General features: G+C 41.7%; 1 protein-coding gene across 2 annotated transcripts in view; it reads left to right on the plus strand.

Moving 5' to 3' along the window:
• Nucleotides 1-3,638: 3,638 nt before the first annotated feature.
• Nucleotides 3,639-12,995, plus strand: part of VCL (vinculin) — a 94,829-nt gene continuing 85,472 nt past the window's right edge. The window contains exon 1 of one of the 2 annotated variants that reach the window (XM_019745883.3): nucleotides 3,639-3,937. In XM_019745883.3, the coding sequence (XP_019601442.1) occupies nucleotides 3,770-3,937 (168 nt within the window). In that variant the 5' untranslated portion in view covers nucleotides 3,639-3,769. The remainder of the gene's footprint in view (nucleotides 3,938-12,995) is intronic. The other variant, XM_019745885.3, reaches the window with a different exon arrangement.

Genomic DNA, 12,995 nt, shown 5'->3' on the forward strand with positions numbered 1-12,995 from the left:
ATTGAAATAAATGTGAACTCTACATACATTTAAGAAAGATTCATAAAAACAAGGAAGATCATGATTTTCCAACCTGCTTATTCCAGTTCAGGTTTGCAGGTTACCAGAATCTATACCGGCAGCTCACATGCAAGGCAGGAACCCACCTTGGACAGGACACAGTCACCTAACTTGCACATTTTAGGGATGTGGGAGGAAACCAGAAGGCTCAGAGAAAACCCACACAGACTGGGGAGAACATGCCAACTCCACACCGACAGTCGTCCTGACCAAGAATCGAGTTTTTTCCTCATCAACATTATAACGAAACGACATTGAATGAAACGACGTTATTCAAGGACCTGCTGTATTTTAGGAGGTTAATATGGCCAGTCAGGAGGAGCCTGAATTAAAAGCTTGGAGGCAGGGATAATGTTACGGTTAATGATCAATCCTCTGAATCTTTTTGCCAATTTGTAGGAAATACATCGGAAAGAAGAACATGTTAAACTGCACGTAAGTATGTGATTAGCAAAGTGGAGGCAGAGTGAGGACTACAGAAAAAAAAATCATGTATAGTTCCATCACCCAAGTAGTACTATATTAGTACCCCCTTAGCTTTGCAGGATGCGTTCCAAGACCTCCAGTGGATGCCTGAATCCACAGATAGTACTGAACCCTATACTATGTTTTTTCCTATACATACATACCTAAGATAACGTTTACTTTATAAATTAGGCACAGTAAGAGATTAACAACAATAACTAATAATAAAATGGAACAATTATAACAATATACTGTAATAAAAGTTATGTGAATGTGGTCTCTCACACAATATCATATTGTACTGTACTCATCCTTCTTCTTGTGATGATGTAAGACGATAAAATGTCTACATGATGAGATGAAGTGAGGGGAATGAGACATTGTTAAGTAAAATAAGGGTTACTAGAATTCAAGCACTGTGATACTGTGACATGATTTGATAACCTCCATGGCTACTAAGTGACTAAAGGGCGGGTAACGTATACAGCATGATTATGCTGGGCAAAGGAATAATTCACGTCCAGGGCAGGGCAGAACAAAACATCGAAACATCGCAAGCCCAATTTATTAATAAAATTTATGAATTTTTTATATCTGGCATTGAATATTTTGGACCTGCGGTTAACTGCAGGTAACTGAAACTGTGGAAAGCAAAACCATGGGTAAGCAGGGGGACCACAGTATTACTAATGTGAAATAATGAGCAGAGAAAACAGCTTTGGGAGTAGCCAAAAATTTTATTAGTTTTGATGAGAGTCTCCAAAAGGAATGGGAGTTCCTAGGGAACTGTTTAGTAATTAAGAGTCAGTCATGGTCAGACCTGGGATACCATCTATGTAACTAGGGCCAGGCTCACGGGTGTGCAATCAATGTAGTTATACAGGCCCTGTACTTGGAAGAGCTTCACATTTGAGGTCTAATGCTCTGCAGTCACTGTCTTGATTTTTAATAATTTTAACTTTGAGTTTGTATTTTAGAACAGAAGTCCGATGGGACAATGGAGCATGCACTGAGGGTTTGAAGCCTCAGCTTTTGCATGTTCCTGCCTCCAGCCAGCTCCCTTGGATGGGTTATCACCTGCTTGCTCCCTCAACCTCTAGCCTCCTGACCACTCCCCTGCCCAGTGACCATGGATGCCTTCTGCTTTGCCTTGGGCAGGGTTCCATGTGTGCTACCCATGGTGTCTAGGAGTGAGGCATGGAGGTGGCCATTATCAACCCAAGCTAACAATGCCACAGCATTTTTTTATTTTTATTTTTTTTTATGGTTGATTCAATGGTGGTAAGCCTCTTGCCCTTCCTTGATCCAGCACTTGAGAATCTCAGGGTGAAGGTTGAAATGCTGTGGGTTTGGGAGGCGGGCCTGTAGGAAGGGGAGATGCTTGGCGTTGCTTCCTTGTCCCTAGTGAGGAAGAGCATGGCAATTCAGCAACAGGTAGGAGGGGGCTTCTTGCAGCCAGTGGTTGCATGAGACCCCAAGTTCCTGTGGGGGGCCTGTATTTACCATGAAGGTATCCCCCTGCCCAGAGAGTGCCACACTAAACAGCAAAACAAACAAACAAATAATCACCAAAACCAAAATCAAAACAAAAAACTCCCACAAAAACCATGACAGGTTGAGAGAGAGAACACCAAAAAACGGAACAAGCATTACATTTTAGTATCTTTAACAGCATGTTTTCCTGCTTTTTAAACAAGGTGATCCACATTTTCATCTTGTACTAGGCCACACAAATTGAGTAGCTTGTCCTACGTATAATCTTAAAGGGCTTATACAGTGCCTAGAAGTTAGAAAGTACTACCAAGTAAATGTTATCTTCAAAAGGAGTTATATAAATCCATGTCTATAAGGACACGGAAGCAGTAAACAAAAAGTGACAGTATTATGGAAAGGAAAAGTATAGGATTTGGCAACATGCACAGCAGAAACGGGGGATATACACTACTAGATAAAAATAGCTTCAGAAACGACACAGGACAATACACACACAGTTTATCCTCTAGCGACATGTGGGCCCTTGAGAGATATTTTCATTTGAATTGAGCATCTTCTGCTTGGAGGTATTATTGAAAGTGTTTCATCTTGGAATGGGGAAGCTTGGGCAAAAGAGAATTTGAGGTGAAGAAGACAGTAAGATGACGTCTTACACAAAGTGAGCCGTGAGAGGAATAGGTAATTTGGTCTTATCTATAAAAATGTAAACTATATATACTTTTGCATTTTCATTTCATTTCTAGGTATCTGTCCTAGATAAATTCCCATGTGCACAACACATAGGCAAGTACAATGATGTCCATGCAGAATTTTTTTTAATAGTGAAAAATATAATCCAATTTAAATGTCCATTACTAGGAAATTTTTGATTTCAAGCAATGGAATACCATGCAGCCATTGAAAAGAATGAGGTAGAAAGATAACCAGGGGATTTTAATTTAGGGGGAAAAAAATGAAGCTCCAGGAAAATATTTAATCCCACTTACTTAGAAAATATATATGTACAAGAAAATGAATAGACAAAGGTCTACAACCAAACGGTTAACAGTGAGTATCTCTGCCGAGGGAGTGGGTGGAGTGTGTTTGTGAATGAATGGGACGCTCATGTTTCTCTGTGCACTTCTGTTGTTTGAATGTTTTATTAAAACCGTTTCCATGTATCATCGAGAGGAAATGGGGAAGAGTATTTTGATGACGTCGCGTGAAGAGAAAATTTGGGGAGGGTACAGGGAGATCTACGCTGGGTCTCGCCAGATTCCAAGCGTCGCCGGAGGTGAGACCCCGCCCTGCTGAGGTGATTCTGCAGAGGGGAGGAGCTCTGCGGAGCCGAGGAAGAAGGTGGCCCCGGGGGGCGGGGCCACCGACTCCAGCCGCACGCTCCGTTCCCACCATGCCCTTATAAGGAGCGCCCGGCGTTCGGGCTCGGGAATCCGGTCGCAATCCCGGCGGCGCAGCCCCAATCCCAGGCCCCTCCCTTGGGAATGGAGGCGGGGCTGGGCGGGGTCTTGGCGGCGCAGGGGCGGGGGCGGAGCATCTCTAAGCAGGATCAATAGGAGTGGCGGCCCGGATCTGAGCCTCGCTGCCATTGGGTGCGGCGACGCGAGGGGGCGGGGCGCCCCGCAAGGCTGGTTACGCCGAGGGAAGCCCAGGATCCGTAGTCGCCGCTCGGAGTTCGTCCGCCAGTGGGTTTTCAACCCCGCCGTTCCCAGTTCTCTGTAACCCGCGGTTCGCCGCCCCGCTCGCCGCCGCGATGCCGGTGTTTCATACGCGTACGATCGAGAGCATCCTGGAGCCGGTGGCGCAGCAGATCTCGCACCTGGTGATTATGCACGAGGAAGGCGAGGTGGACGGCAAAGCCATCCCTGACCTCACCGCGCCTGTGGCCGCGGTGCAGGCGGCCGTCAGCAACCTCGTCCGGGTGAGCTCCCTGGGCCTGGGGTGGGGAGCGGGACCAGGGGCGGGAGGCGTACCCGTGGTCCTGGTCCGCCTCGCGGCTCACCTTTGCCCGCTAGCTGCATGTGGCTTTGCGCGTGGGTTCTGGAGCCAGACGGCCAGGGTTCGAATCCAGGTTCCCCTGCGCTGTGACCTTGAGCATGCCCCCAGCCTCACTGGGCCTCAGTTTCCTCATCTGTAAAACGGGGTCAATCATAATAATGCCTGCCTTGTGGGTTTGTTGTGAAGATTTAGCGAGGTGGTATTTATAAAGTGCCCGGCACAGCGTATGACCCATAGTAAGTGCTTAATAAATGATAGTTGTTTGGATATCTGATGGCTTCTTTCCCTCAGCAGGTTGTCGCCTCTCACGTTGACAGCTCCTTACTCTCAGCTCCTTTTTAGGCCTCCCCAGTCTGGCCTCTGGGCTGACGGGCTCCCGTAGGGATTCCCTGCTTTTCCTTGCAGGGATTCTTATTTGAGCCACGTTGTTCTCCTTTCTAATACTCTGCCCCTCACTCTGAGACCTGCCTTACCCACCAGCCCTCCTCAGCGCTCCCCGTGTCCTGCCCTTTTGTCCACTTGTCTCTGTCTCCTCCTCCCTTCCTGGGCAGTCTACTTCTGCTCACACCTCTGGCACGCACATACCGGATAATTTCTTTATGTAGTAATTTATGATCGAATCCCTTTTCCCCTTTCGCTTAACCCTGCTACCTTTCATTTTTTCCCCCTCCTGTGGAGATTCCCACCTGACTTTACCTGCTGTCAAACGGCTTCCTCCCACTGGGGCCTTTCCAGACTTCTGGTGTGGGGGTGGGGGGGGGGACGACACGGCAGTGTTCTCGCCCCTCCTCCTGGCAGGAAGCAAGATGGAGCTGCAGGGAGAGGCCTGTGGAATTTAGGACCTGCGGCCCCTGCCGGAGAGAAGGGGGGGGGGAATCTCCTCCCCAATCCACAACTTTCCTGGGTGGCTGAGTTGCTCTGCAGACCCCTGTAGCCCACAGCTGTGACTAATAACTGAGACGGAGCCCAATTCTGAAATGGAAAAAGAGATGCTGTGACCAGTCTCCTAACACTCCTGTGGCTAATACCATACTTTTCTTTCCCACCCTGGGTTGGTGACTCAGACTTGCTGCTGCTTGTGAGGAAAAACTTTGGGAGAAGTTCATACAGCTCCCTCCCTGAGCTGTGTAAATAGTGTGTCAGGGTAGTTGGGAGGCTACTGTGGGTCTGGGTGGGGCTTGGGTTAATTTATCTGATTAGAGCACTTTAATGCACCGAGGCACTGCAGCCCCTGAAAGTCTTCTTCAGTCTTCAGGGCCTGCTCCACTGGGTCAGGCAGTTCAAAAGACTGGTAACTAGGAAGATGGGGAGACACTATTGACCACATTTCTGATCTGCCTCCTGTTTAGACTTAGATTTAGTAAGAATCTATTCAGTAAGAATACTGTGTTCATTCAGAACTCCTGGTTCTACATTGTTATTGTTCTTTTTATAACTAATTTTCGTCAAAGACTCCAGAGTACATTCTTATGTAGTGTTGTCTAACATGGCTGCATTCCAGGCCTCCATTTTTCAACAAATAAGAAACAATGTAAAGAGACAAGGTAATAGTGTCCCTCCAAGGAGTACTTCAGGAAATGAAATCTCAAAACCATATGTTGCACTTGGACCTGAGCTGGTGCAGTCTGGGGGTTGCTATCTGGTTAGGCTATTTAGAGAAAAGTTATTTATGAGCTTTAGTGCATGAATTAATAAGAATTGAATGCCTGCTGTATAGGGACCATTGTAATTAGTGGTTCTCAGGTTGGCATGTGCATCAGAATCACCAGTGGGGCTTTTTAGAAATAAAGATGTCCGGCTCTCACCCCAGACTTACTGAGGAGCATTCCAGGGGATTCGGTAAAGACCTTTGTATTAATATTTTTAAGAAGCTCCATAGGCCGTTGTAATATACACCCTTAGTTAGGAAACAGTGTAATAGATACCATGAGACAAATACAAAAGAAATTAAGGCCAATCATAAACTGAAACAGATTACATATAGTTACATACTTTCTAAGACATACAAAAGAAGGGACTTGAGAGCCTGCAGGTTAGCTCAGTTGGTTAGAGCACAGTGCTCTTAGCAACAAGGTTGCCAGTTTGTTCCCCAAATGGGCCAGTGAACTGCGCCCTCCACAACTAGGTGGAAAGAACTACCATGTTTCCACGAAAATAAGACCTAGCCGGACAATCAGCTCTAATGCATCTTTTGGAGCAAAAATTAATAGAAGATCCGGTCTTATTTTACTATAATATAAGATCGGGTCTTCTATAATATAATATAAGACTGGGTCTTCTATTAATTTTTGCTCTAAAAGACGCATTAGAGCTGATTATCAGGCTAGGTCTTATATTGGGGGAAAAGGGTACTTGACTTGGAGCTGATGGGTCCTGGAAAAACACACTTAACGAATAAAAGTTAAAAAAAAAAAAAGAAGGGACTTGAGATTGGTAGTAGATAAGAATAAGAACGTAGGGAGAATTATGGTGATAGTCAATCATGAACAAAGGTACTTGTGAATAAGTCACTTCCAGGTTACAAGTAGATTGTCTTGAATAGCTCAGGAGGCAAATTGGAGAGAACTTGGAGATGAGTCAGTGCATGATATATGGGCAGTTTAACAAAAAGAGACCTTATCCAGTAAGATGACCAAAGAGTGGGAGGGAGAGCGTGAGGATAGATAGTACGTGAGGGAAACTGTATAGATTGTGTCCTGGGGAGGCCAGAGGACCTCCCCATTGCTTGGAGTTCTCAGCGTCAGTTGGCCTTATCTGTATGCTGCTGAGTGTTGTGATGAATCGTGTACATGTGTCAAGTTCCCAACTAGATTGTTTCTGGAGAAAGGGCCTTGTTTGATATTTCTTTATGTGCTCCTCTGTTCCTGCGCTTAACATTGGCACACAGGATGGCTCCATAAATATTGTTGAAGGAAAGAAGGAACTGTGGGAAGGGAGATGAATTAGGAGACTTTTTAAATTGGTTGGTCAGGAAGAAAATGAGGGCCTGGACTTTGGGTATGGCGGGAAAAATAGAGAAGGAATTAAAACTGTATTAAAAATATAGTAGCAGAATTAGTAGAACTTGATAATAGAACTCTCAGGGAAAAAAAACATGTGGTGTTACTATAAAATAATAGAACTGATTTTTTAACAAATATCCTGGAACTTATATAATTCAGGTTATTTTTTTCGGTTACCTTGGGAGGTTGTATTGTTATTCTAGTGCTTATGTTTGGGAATTTTTTACATGTTATTTACGTACATACGTATGTCAAATCAGTCTTGTTTTATTTTGGTTAAGAAAATGTTATCCGAGGTGGGCATTCCTTAGCCTTACTACTTCATGGACCATTCTTGTGTCTAAATGACTTTTGGATAGTTCCAAAATTAAAAATTAGGTGAAGATGAAATTCTCAATTGTTAAATAATCATTATCTACTTACCAAATAGGTATTTATGGAGACCCCCATTTAATGTCAAAACTGGACAGACTAAGTATAATACTGGATTGAAAGTTCAAAGTAGCCCTGAGGAAGTGAAATACCATGGGAGTTCAGAGGAAGGTGAAATTACTTTTCATGAGAGCGTGGGGAAGGCTTCATGGAGAATGTAACATTTGAACTGATCTTAAAATCAGTTGGGATTTGAACAGTTAAAGATGTGGTAAGAAAGTTGTTACAAGTGGGAAGAAATACCCTAACAAAGGCACAGAATTATTGAGACTCTGAGGACCAAGTTTTGATTTAGGATGTGATTAAAGGTTAACTACTTTTTTGGGGGGCAAGGTTCATTTGGATTTGTAATTTCATTTATATCTGTTAAACAAAAGTAGTCTGCTTACTTTATTTACACATATCACAGTGGAGTCATCAGTTTTACTCCACACTTCGGTCGGGGGGGAATATGGGAACGTTTGTTTACGTGTCCTTTTTTCAACTCAGGTTCCTGAACAAGATCAATTTTTAAAAACAGCTTTGTTGAGATGTAATTCACGTAACATATAATTCACCCATTTAGAGTGTATAATTTAGTGTTTTTTAGTATATTGACAGAGTGGTGCAATATCACTACAGTCTAATTTTAGGACATTTTGCCCCTTAAAAAGAAATCTCATACCTTCTATTAGCAGTCACTCATTCTCTCCCATCCCCACCTCCCCTGCCCTGGACAAGCACCAGTCTACTTTCTGTCTCTGTGGATTTGCTTATTCTGGGTATTTCAAATAAATGGAATCAGAAAATATGTGGCCTTTGCATCTGACTCCTTTCTCTTAGCATAGTGTTTCCAAGGTGCATCTGTGCTGTAGTATGTATCAGATCTTCATTCCTTTTTGGTGCTGAATAATATTCCATTACACAGACTAAGGCCATTTTAACCACAGAGAATGATTCTAATGCAGTAATAAAACAAGGAGTGGTGGTGGGGAGTGGGGGGATGAGGAGAAAGAAGAGTGGGAAAGAAGAAACAGGAGGGGTATGAGAAATTCCAAGGATGGGATTCAGTAAGCAGTGTGAAAAAGTCAGAAGTCTTAGACTGCCTGTCTTGAAGCATGATATAGACATTTTTCTTTTTTCCATTGAAGGGGCCCATAGAAATCTGTCAGTCCTTGTGACCATACAGTGGTGCCAGTTTTGTTAATGGGGCTTCAGACACTTGCTTTCCCCATTGCATCTGAGGGCATGTGTTGAAACTACTTCTTGGGTTCATGAAATATTTATTTTGCGAGTTTTCATGGCCTTGACTGTTAAGAGCCTCACCCATATATCATACCCTGTTGGGATCAGCTCTGGGACAAATAGCAGCATTGTCTTTCCTTTCCACTGATAGAAAAGAATGTTCTGCTCTGAAAAAGAGATCAGCAATTAATTTTGTCATTCACAAATGATCAGTATTAACATCTGAAAGGACTTTTGCTTTCATTTCTTTTGGTTGATGTTAGATTTATTTCAGTTAAAATAAATAACAATGTTTGGGTGATAAAGACTGTGGGTGATTTTTTCCTTAATACTTTTCTGTATGTTCCAGTTTTTAAAATGAACATATAATTCCTATATTAAGGGGGAAAATCAATACAATAAGTAAATAATAACATTTGTATAATTCTTTTTCGTTTATAAAATACTCTGTTATAGCAATCTTTTTAGGTAGGTATTGCTATGGTCCTAGTTTTACAGGTGAAGATACTGTAGAAATTAAGTACCTTGCCCACAGTGGCACAGCTGGTTACTGATGGAACTTGAACTCACACACTGTTTCTCTTACTGTGGATCTTCTGCATTTTTCACTCTGCCGTTGTACATCTACTTAGAGCAAAGCTGTTAAATATCAGTGGAATTGTTCCATCTAGATCAGAAGCAGCAAGCATGCTGTTAGTCATAGAGTTTCCATGTATCCTAGGCCTGACAAGATTATCTGTTGAAAGCCTGGCTTTCACATGGTCTGCGTGAAGTAGCCTCTATGAAAGCGATGATGTAAAGGTAGGGTTCTGTTTCAGTGACACTCAGTTTCACAGCATTTCTTTCATTATATTTTTTATTTTTTTTAAGAGTAGCTACAGATCAGCACAAAAGTATTTATGCCAGCAAAACAGATAAAGACTTTTTATAGTATATATGGCTGCTTCGCTTGACGTCTATTAGAACTAAATAGTATTTAAAATAGGTTTGTAGGAGTTTTGTAGTTACACAGTATTTAAAGTAGGTTTGTGGATTCTTGGGGGAATCATGAAGTTTCATTCGAAAAACTTGGAGATCAAAAGAGATAAGAATGGGACACATGTACAGATGGGAACTTTGTTCCAGTGACATGTAACATCTACTCATGTGATGGAGAGAACAGAAGAGTTTTGGAGTTTTTATGTTTTGACAACTATGTTGATAATTTTAATGGAGCCCAAATTTAAATATATATCTACACAGTGGAATCATTGATCTTTTCTAAAGCTGTTTTATAAATAGCACTGGTATAACGCCGAGTGACAAAATAAAAGAGCAGAAGTCCTACAATATCAACCACAGTATCTTAAGTTGGCTCCTTCTGTACAGTCCAGGAGTAAGGGCAGCATTAAGGCAGATACTTTTATGGGGATGAGACCTATTTGGATTTTAATATTTCTTGTGTATTTGTTTAAGAAGTAGTCATTTTACAGACTTATTTAATTGCTGGTCATTTATCTATGTCTAAAATGCTTATGTTTTATATGTGTCACACCTGAGAGGGTCATTATTTTAAAAGCCTTCTGACAACTTCCTGGTTTTTTACTGCACACTTAGGAAGGGGGTAGGGTGGGAATGTCTTCGTTATTCACCGTATACACTCCCGCATAGCATGTATATATTCTCTTGTGACATTCATCGTACTTGGTCAGTGTGTGTCTTTTCCACTAGATTGTAGGTTCCTCAGTGGCAGGGACCATGTCTGTTGTGTGTACCCCTTGATTTTTAGTGTCACGCTGATCATAGGTGTGCAATGTAACTTTTAGTAAATGAAGAATTGCGTAGCATTCATTTTTTAGGTATAAAATCTTGTAGTAGGAATTTTTGTGCAAGGAATGTTTTCTATCCCAGCCTTCAAACATCTGGTATAGCTGAATTTGAACAGTCTCATCAAATTTGTAATGGGCTTTGTCTGAAACAAGTAGAATATATACTAAGAGGGAGGAATGAATGGCTAACTGCCCATTGTTTGAGATAACAAAAGTGTTCAGGCTATTTTGGGTTGTGGTTCTCTGTTTCAGTGTCATTTCAACTATGCAGGCCACTTGCTAAATTCATAACTTGAGAATATGTTGCCTCCTATCTGAAAGTGGCATTGTGATTTTGCATTTTTTTAAAATTGGAAGCATCTTTTTAAAATGTAACCATTTAGACCAGGTGTAGATATATTTATTTGGAGCCCTGCTGCCCCTGAGTCATGAATTCCCCATTAAAAGGTCTTCGTTTTCTTGAACCACATGGCAGGAGACAAAGATATCATATAGTCGATCTGCTTCGTTTTTGCTTTCTGGTTGATCTGGGCCCAGCTTCCCATTATGTCATGGTCATGATGGTGGGGTATATTTTTTAATAAAGCTGCATTAGAACAGTATCAAAAAAAAAGTAGCAGTCCTTAATGAGCAAACGTCAGAGATTAGCTGGTATCACATACAGCCACGTTTCTCTCTAGAATAATGCTCTGTGCTCACGACTCTTGCTGAAAAAGGGTCATTCTATCAGTTCATGTTGCTTTCAGGAAGGTCTGCCCTTAAATCTTCCCTATATGTAGATAGGACTAGAAGAAGAAAACATAAATTTCAGGCTTTTTTAAAGCCTCCAGTGCTATGTCGTGTACATACTTCAGAGTGAGCTTTAAGGAGTAAAATTCAAATCTGCAATAAGACTCTGAAACACCCAGAGAAGAAGTTGATATGTTGGTGAAAGGGCTTCCCGTTGGAGGCTTTCATCTATCTTTTCCCCCCCGTGCACGAGACCGGTAGAATTCTTTCAGTATGTGTTTGGGTGTATTGGGCCACATAGTTAAGTTCAGATAACATAACTTTTGAATCTAAAGGCCTGCTTCTCTGTTTTATCAGCTAGTTTAGTACTTGTTCCCATTGGGGATGGTTACAGACTGGAAGTCTGTCTTACCTGTTTCTCCTTAACAATTTACAGAAGTTTATTATGGAAGGAAGCTGTGATGAATATACTCGTCTATAAGTAGGGAACTTTTGTTCATTTGTATTTATATCGTCATAGCTAAAATGTTTTATCCTTCATAATCAGTCTTTTCTTGAACAGTATACTATTATAATAGTAATCAGTTTTTGTCATGCTAAGCCTTCATAGTCTTTTAGAAAGAACAAAGTTTTGTTAAAAAGTACTGCATTTTAAATGTTATAATTTAGAAAGTCTTTAGTTACAATCTCAGTGTTTCTCATTTTCTCAGTCTTTTTCAGTCTGTTTGAACTTGATTTGTCTTTTACTCTCTTTGTCTTTTTTCTGTACTCCAAACCAGCTTGTGTTTCCTTGGATATAAAAACAAACTTAACTTTATACATATGCGCCAGCTCTTTTTCACCGTTAAAAAAACACCCCCAAAGCCTTTAATTCACGTTCCTGCTCAAGAATTGCAAAGGCAAGTGAGGAAACCCAGTCTGTTACAATGTCCCAAGACTTTCCCTGTCGTGTGCTGTTTAGGGAACCATGCTCTGCTTAGCCAACTGCCGTTTCAGTAAGTGTGGAATGAAATCACTCAAAATAACGGGCTAGGTCCTGAAAGAACTTCTAATCTCAACATACTTATTAAAGATATGGGGGCTTAAGTTGATTAAATCTATTTAACTGTGTGCATTATGTGCAGACAAAGGGATCGAGTATGATAGAATAATGGATAAAAGGAGACTTAGATAATTAGACATAGAAGTTGAGGATTCATTGCCTTCTTTCCAATCCCTTGGTAAAAGCTTTGTAGTTTTTATGTTTTTTGTATGCTGGGTCATAAGTTTTGGGATGATTGATCTGACTGTGGGTTTTTCTTTCCCCTCCCTCCCTACTCCCCTAGGGTGTCTCCCTTGAAGACTTGGTTTCTGGAGGGCAAGGACTGGGTGATAGTCTTCTTGAGATTCCTGGTGCCGTGTTTATCCCAGTCCCTTGCTCATGGTATTCCTTCCTTCCATAGGGGCATTGTGTTTTGGTACTTAACTTTACCAGCTGGTCGTTCTAGGCTATTTCATGAGGAGGGTAGCTCACTAACCTTGTCGCCATTGGAAGGCATGGTGGTTCTCTTTTCTTGCCCTCAAATGTTACTATATACAAATGCCCAAGTAATCACAAAGAGAAACAAAGCTTCATAAATGGTATTGTGTTGGTTACATATTGGGAATTTTAGATTTCAGAAAATTCTGTCACTGTCGGAAGTCAGGTCATTGGATTGGTGTGACTGTGGGATGTGTGTGTGTGTGTATAGAGGATGCTGGGTAATGAATCTTAGAACTAAGAATGTTTTATAAATGTTGTTAAGTT

Source organism: Rhinolophus sinicus, chromosome 15, assembly GCF_057876585.1.
Source record: "Rhinolophus sinicus isolate RSI-liver-muscle chromosome 15, RSI-T2T, whole genome shotgun sequence".
NCBI lineage: Eukaryota > Metazoa > Chordata > Mammalia > Chiroptera > Rhinolophidae > Rhinolophus > Rhinolophus sinicus.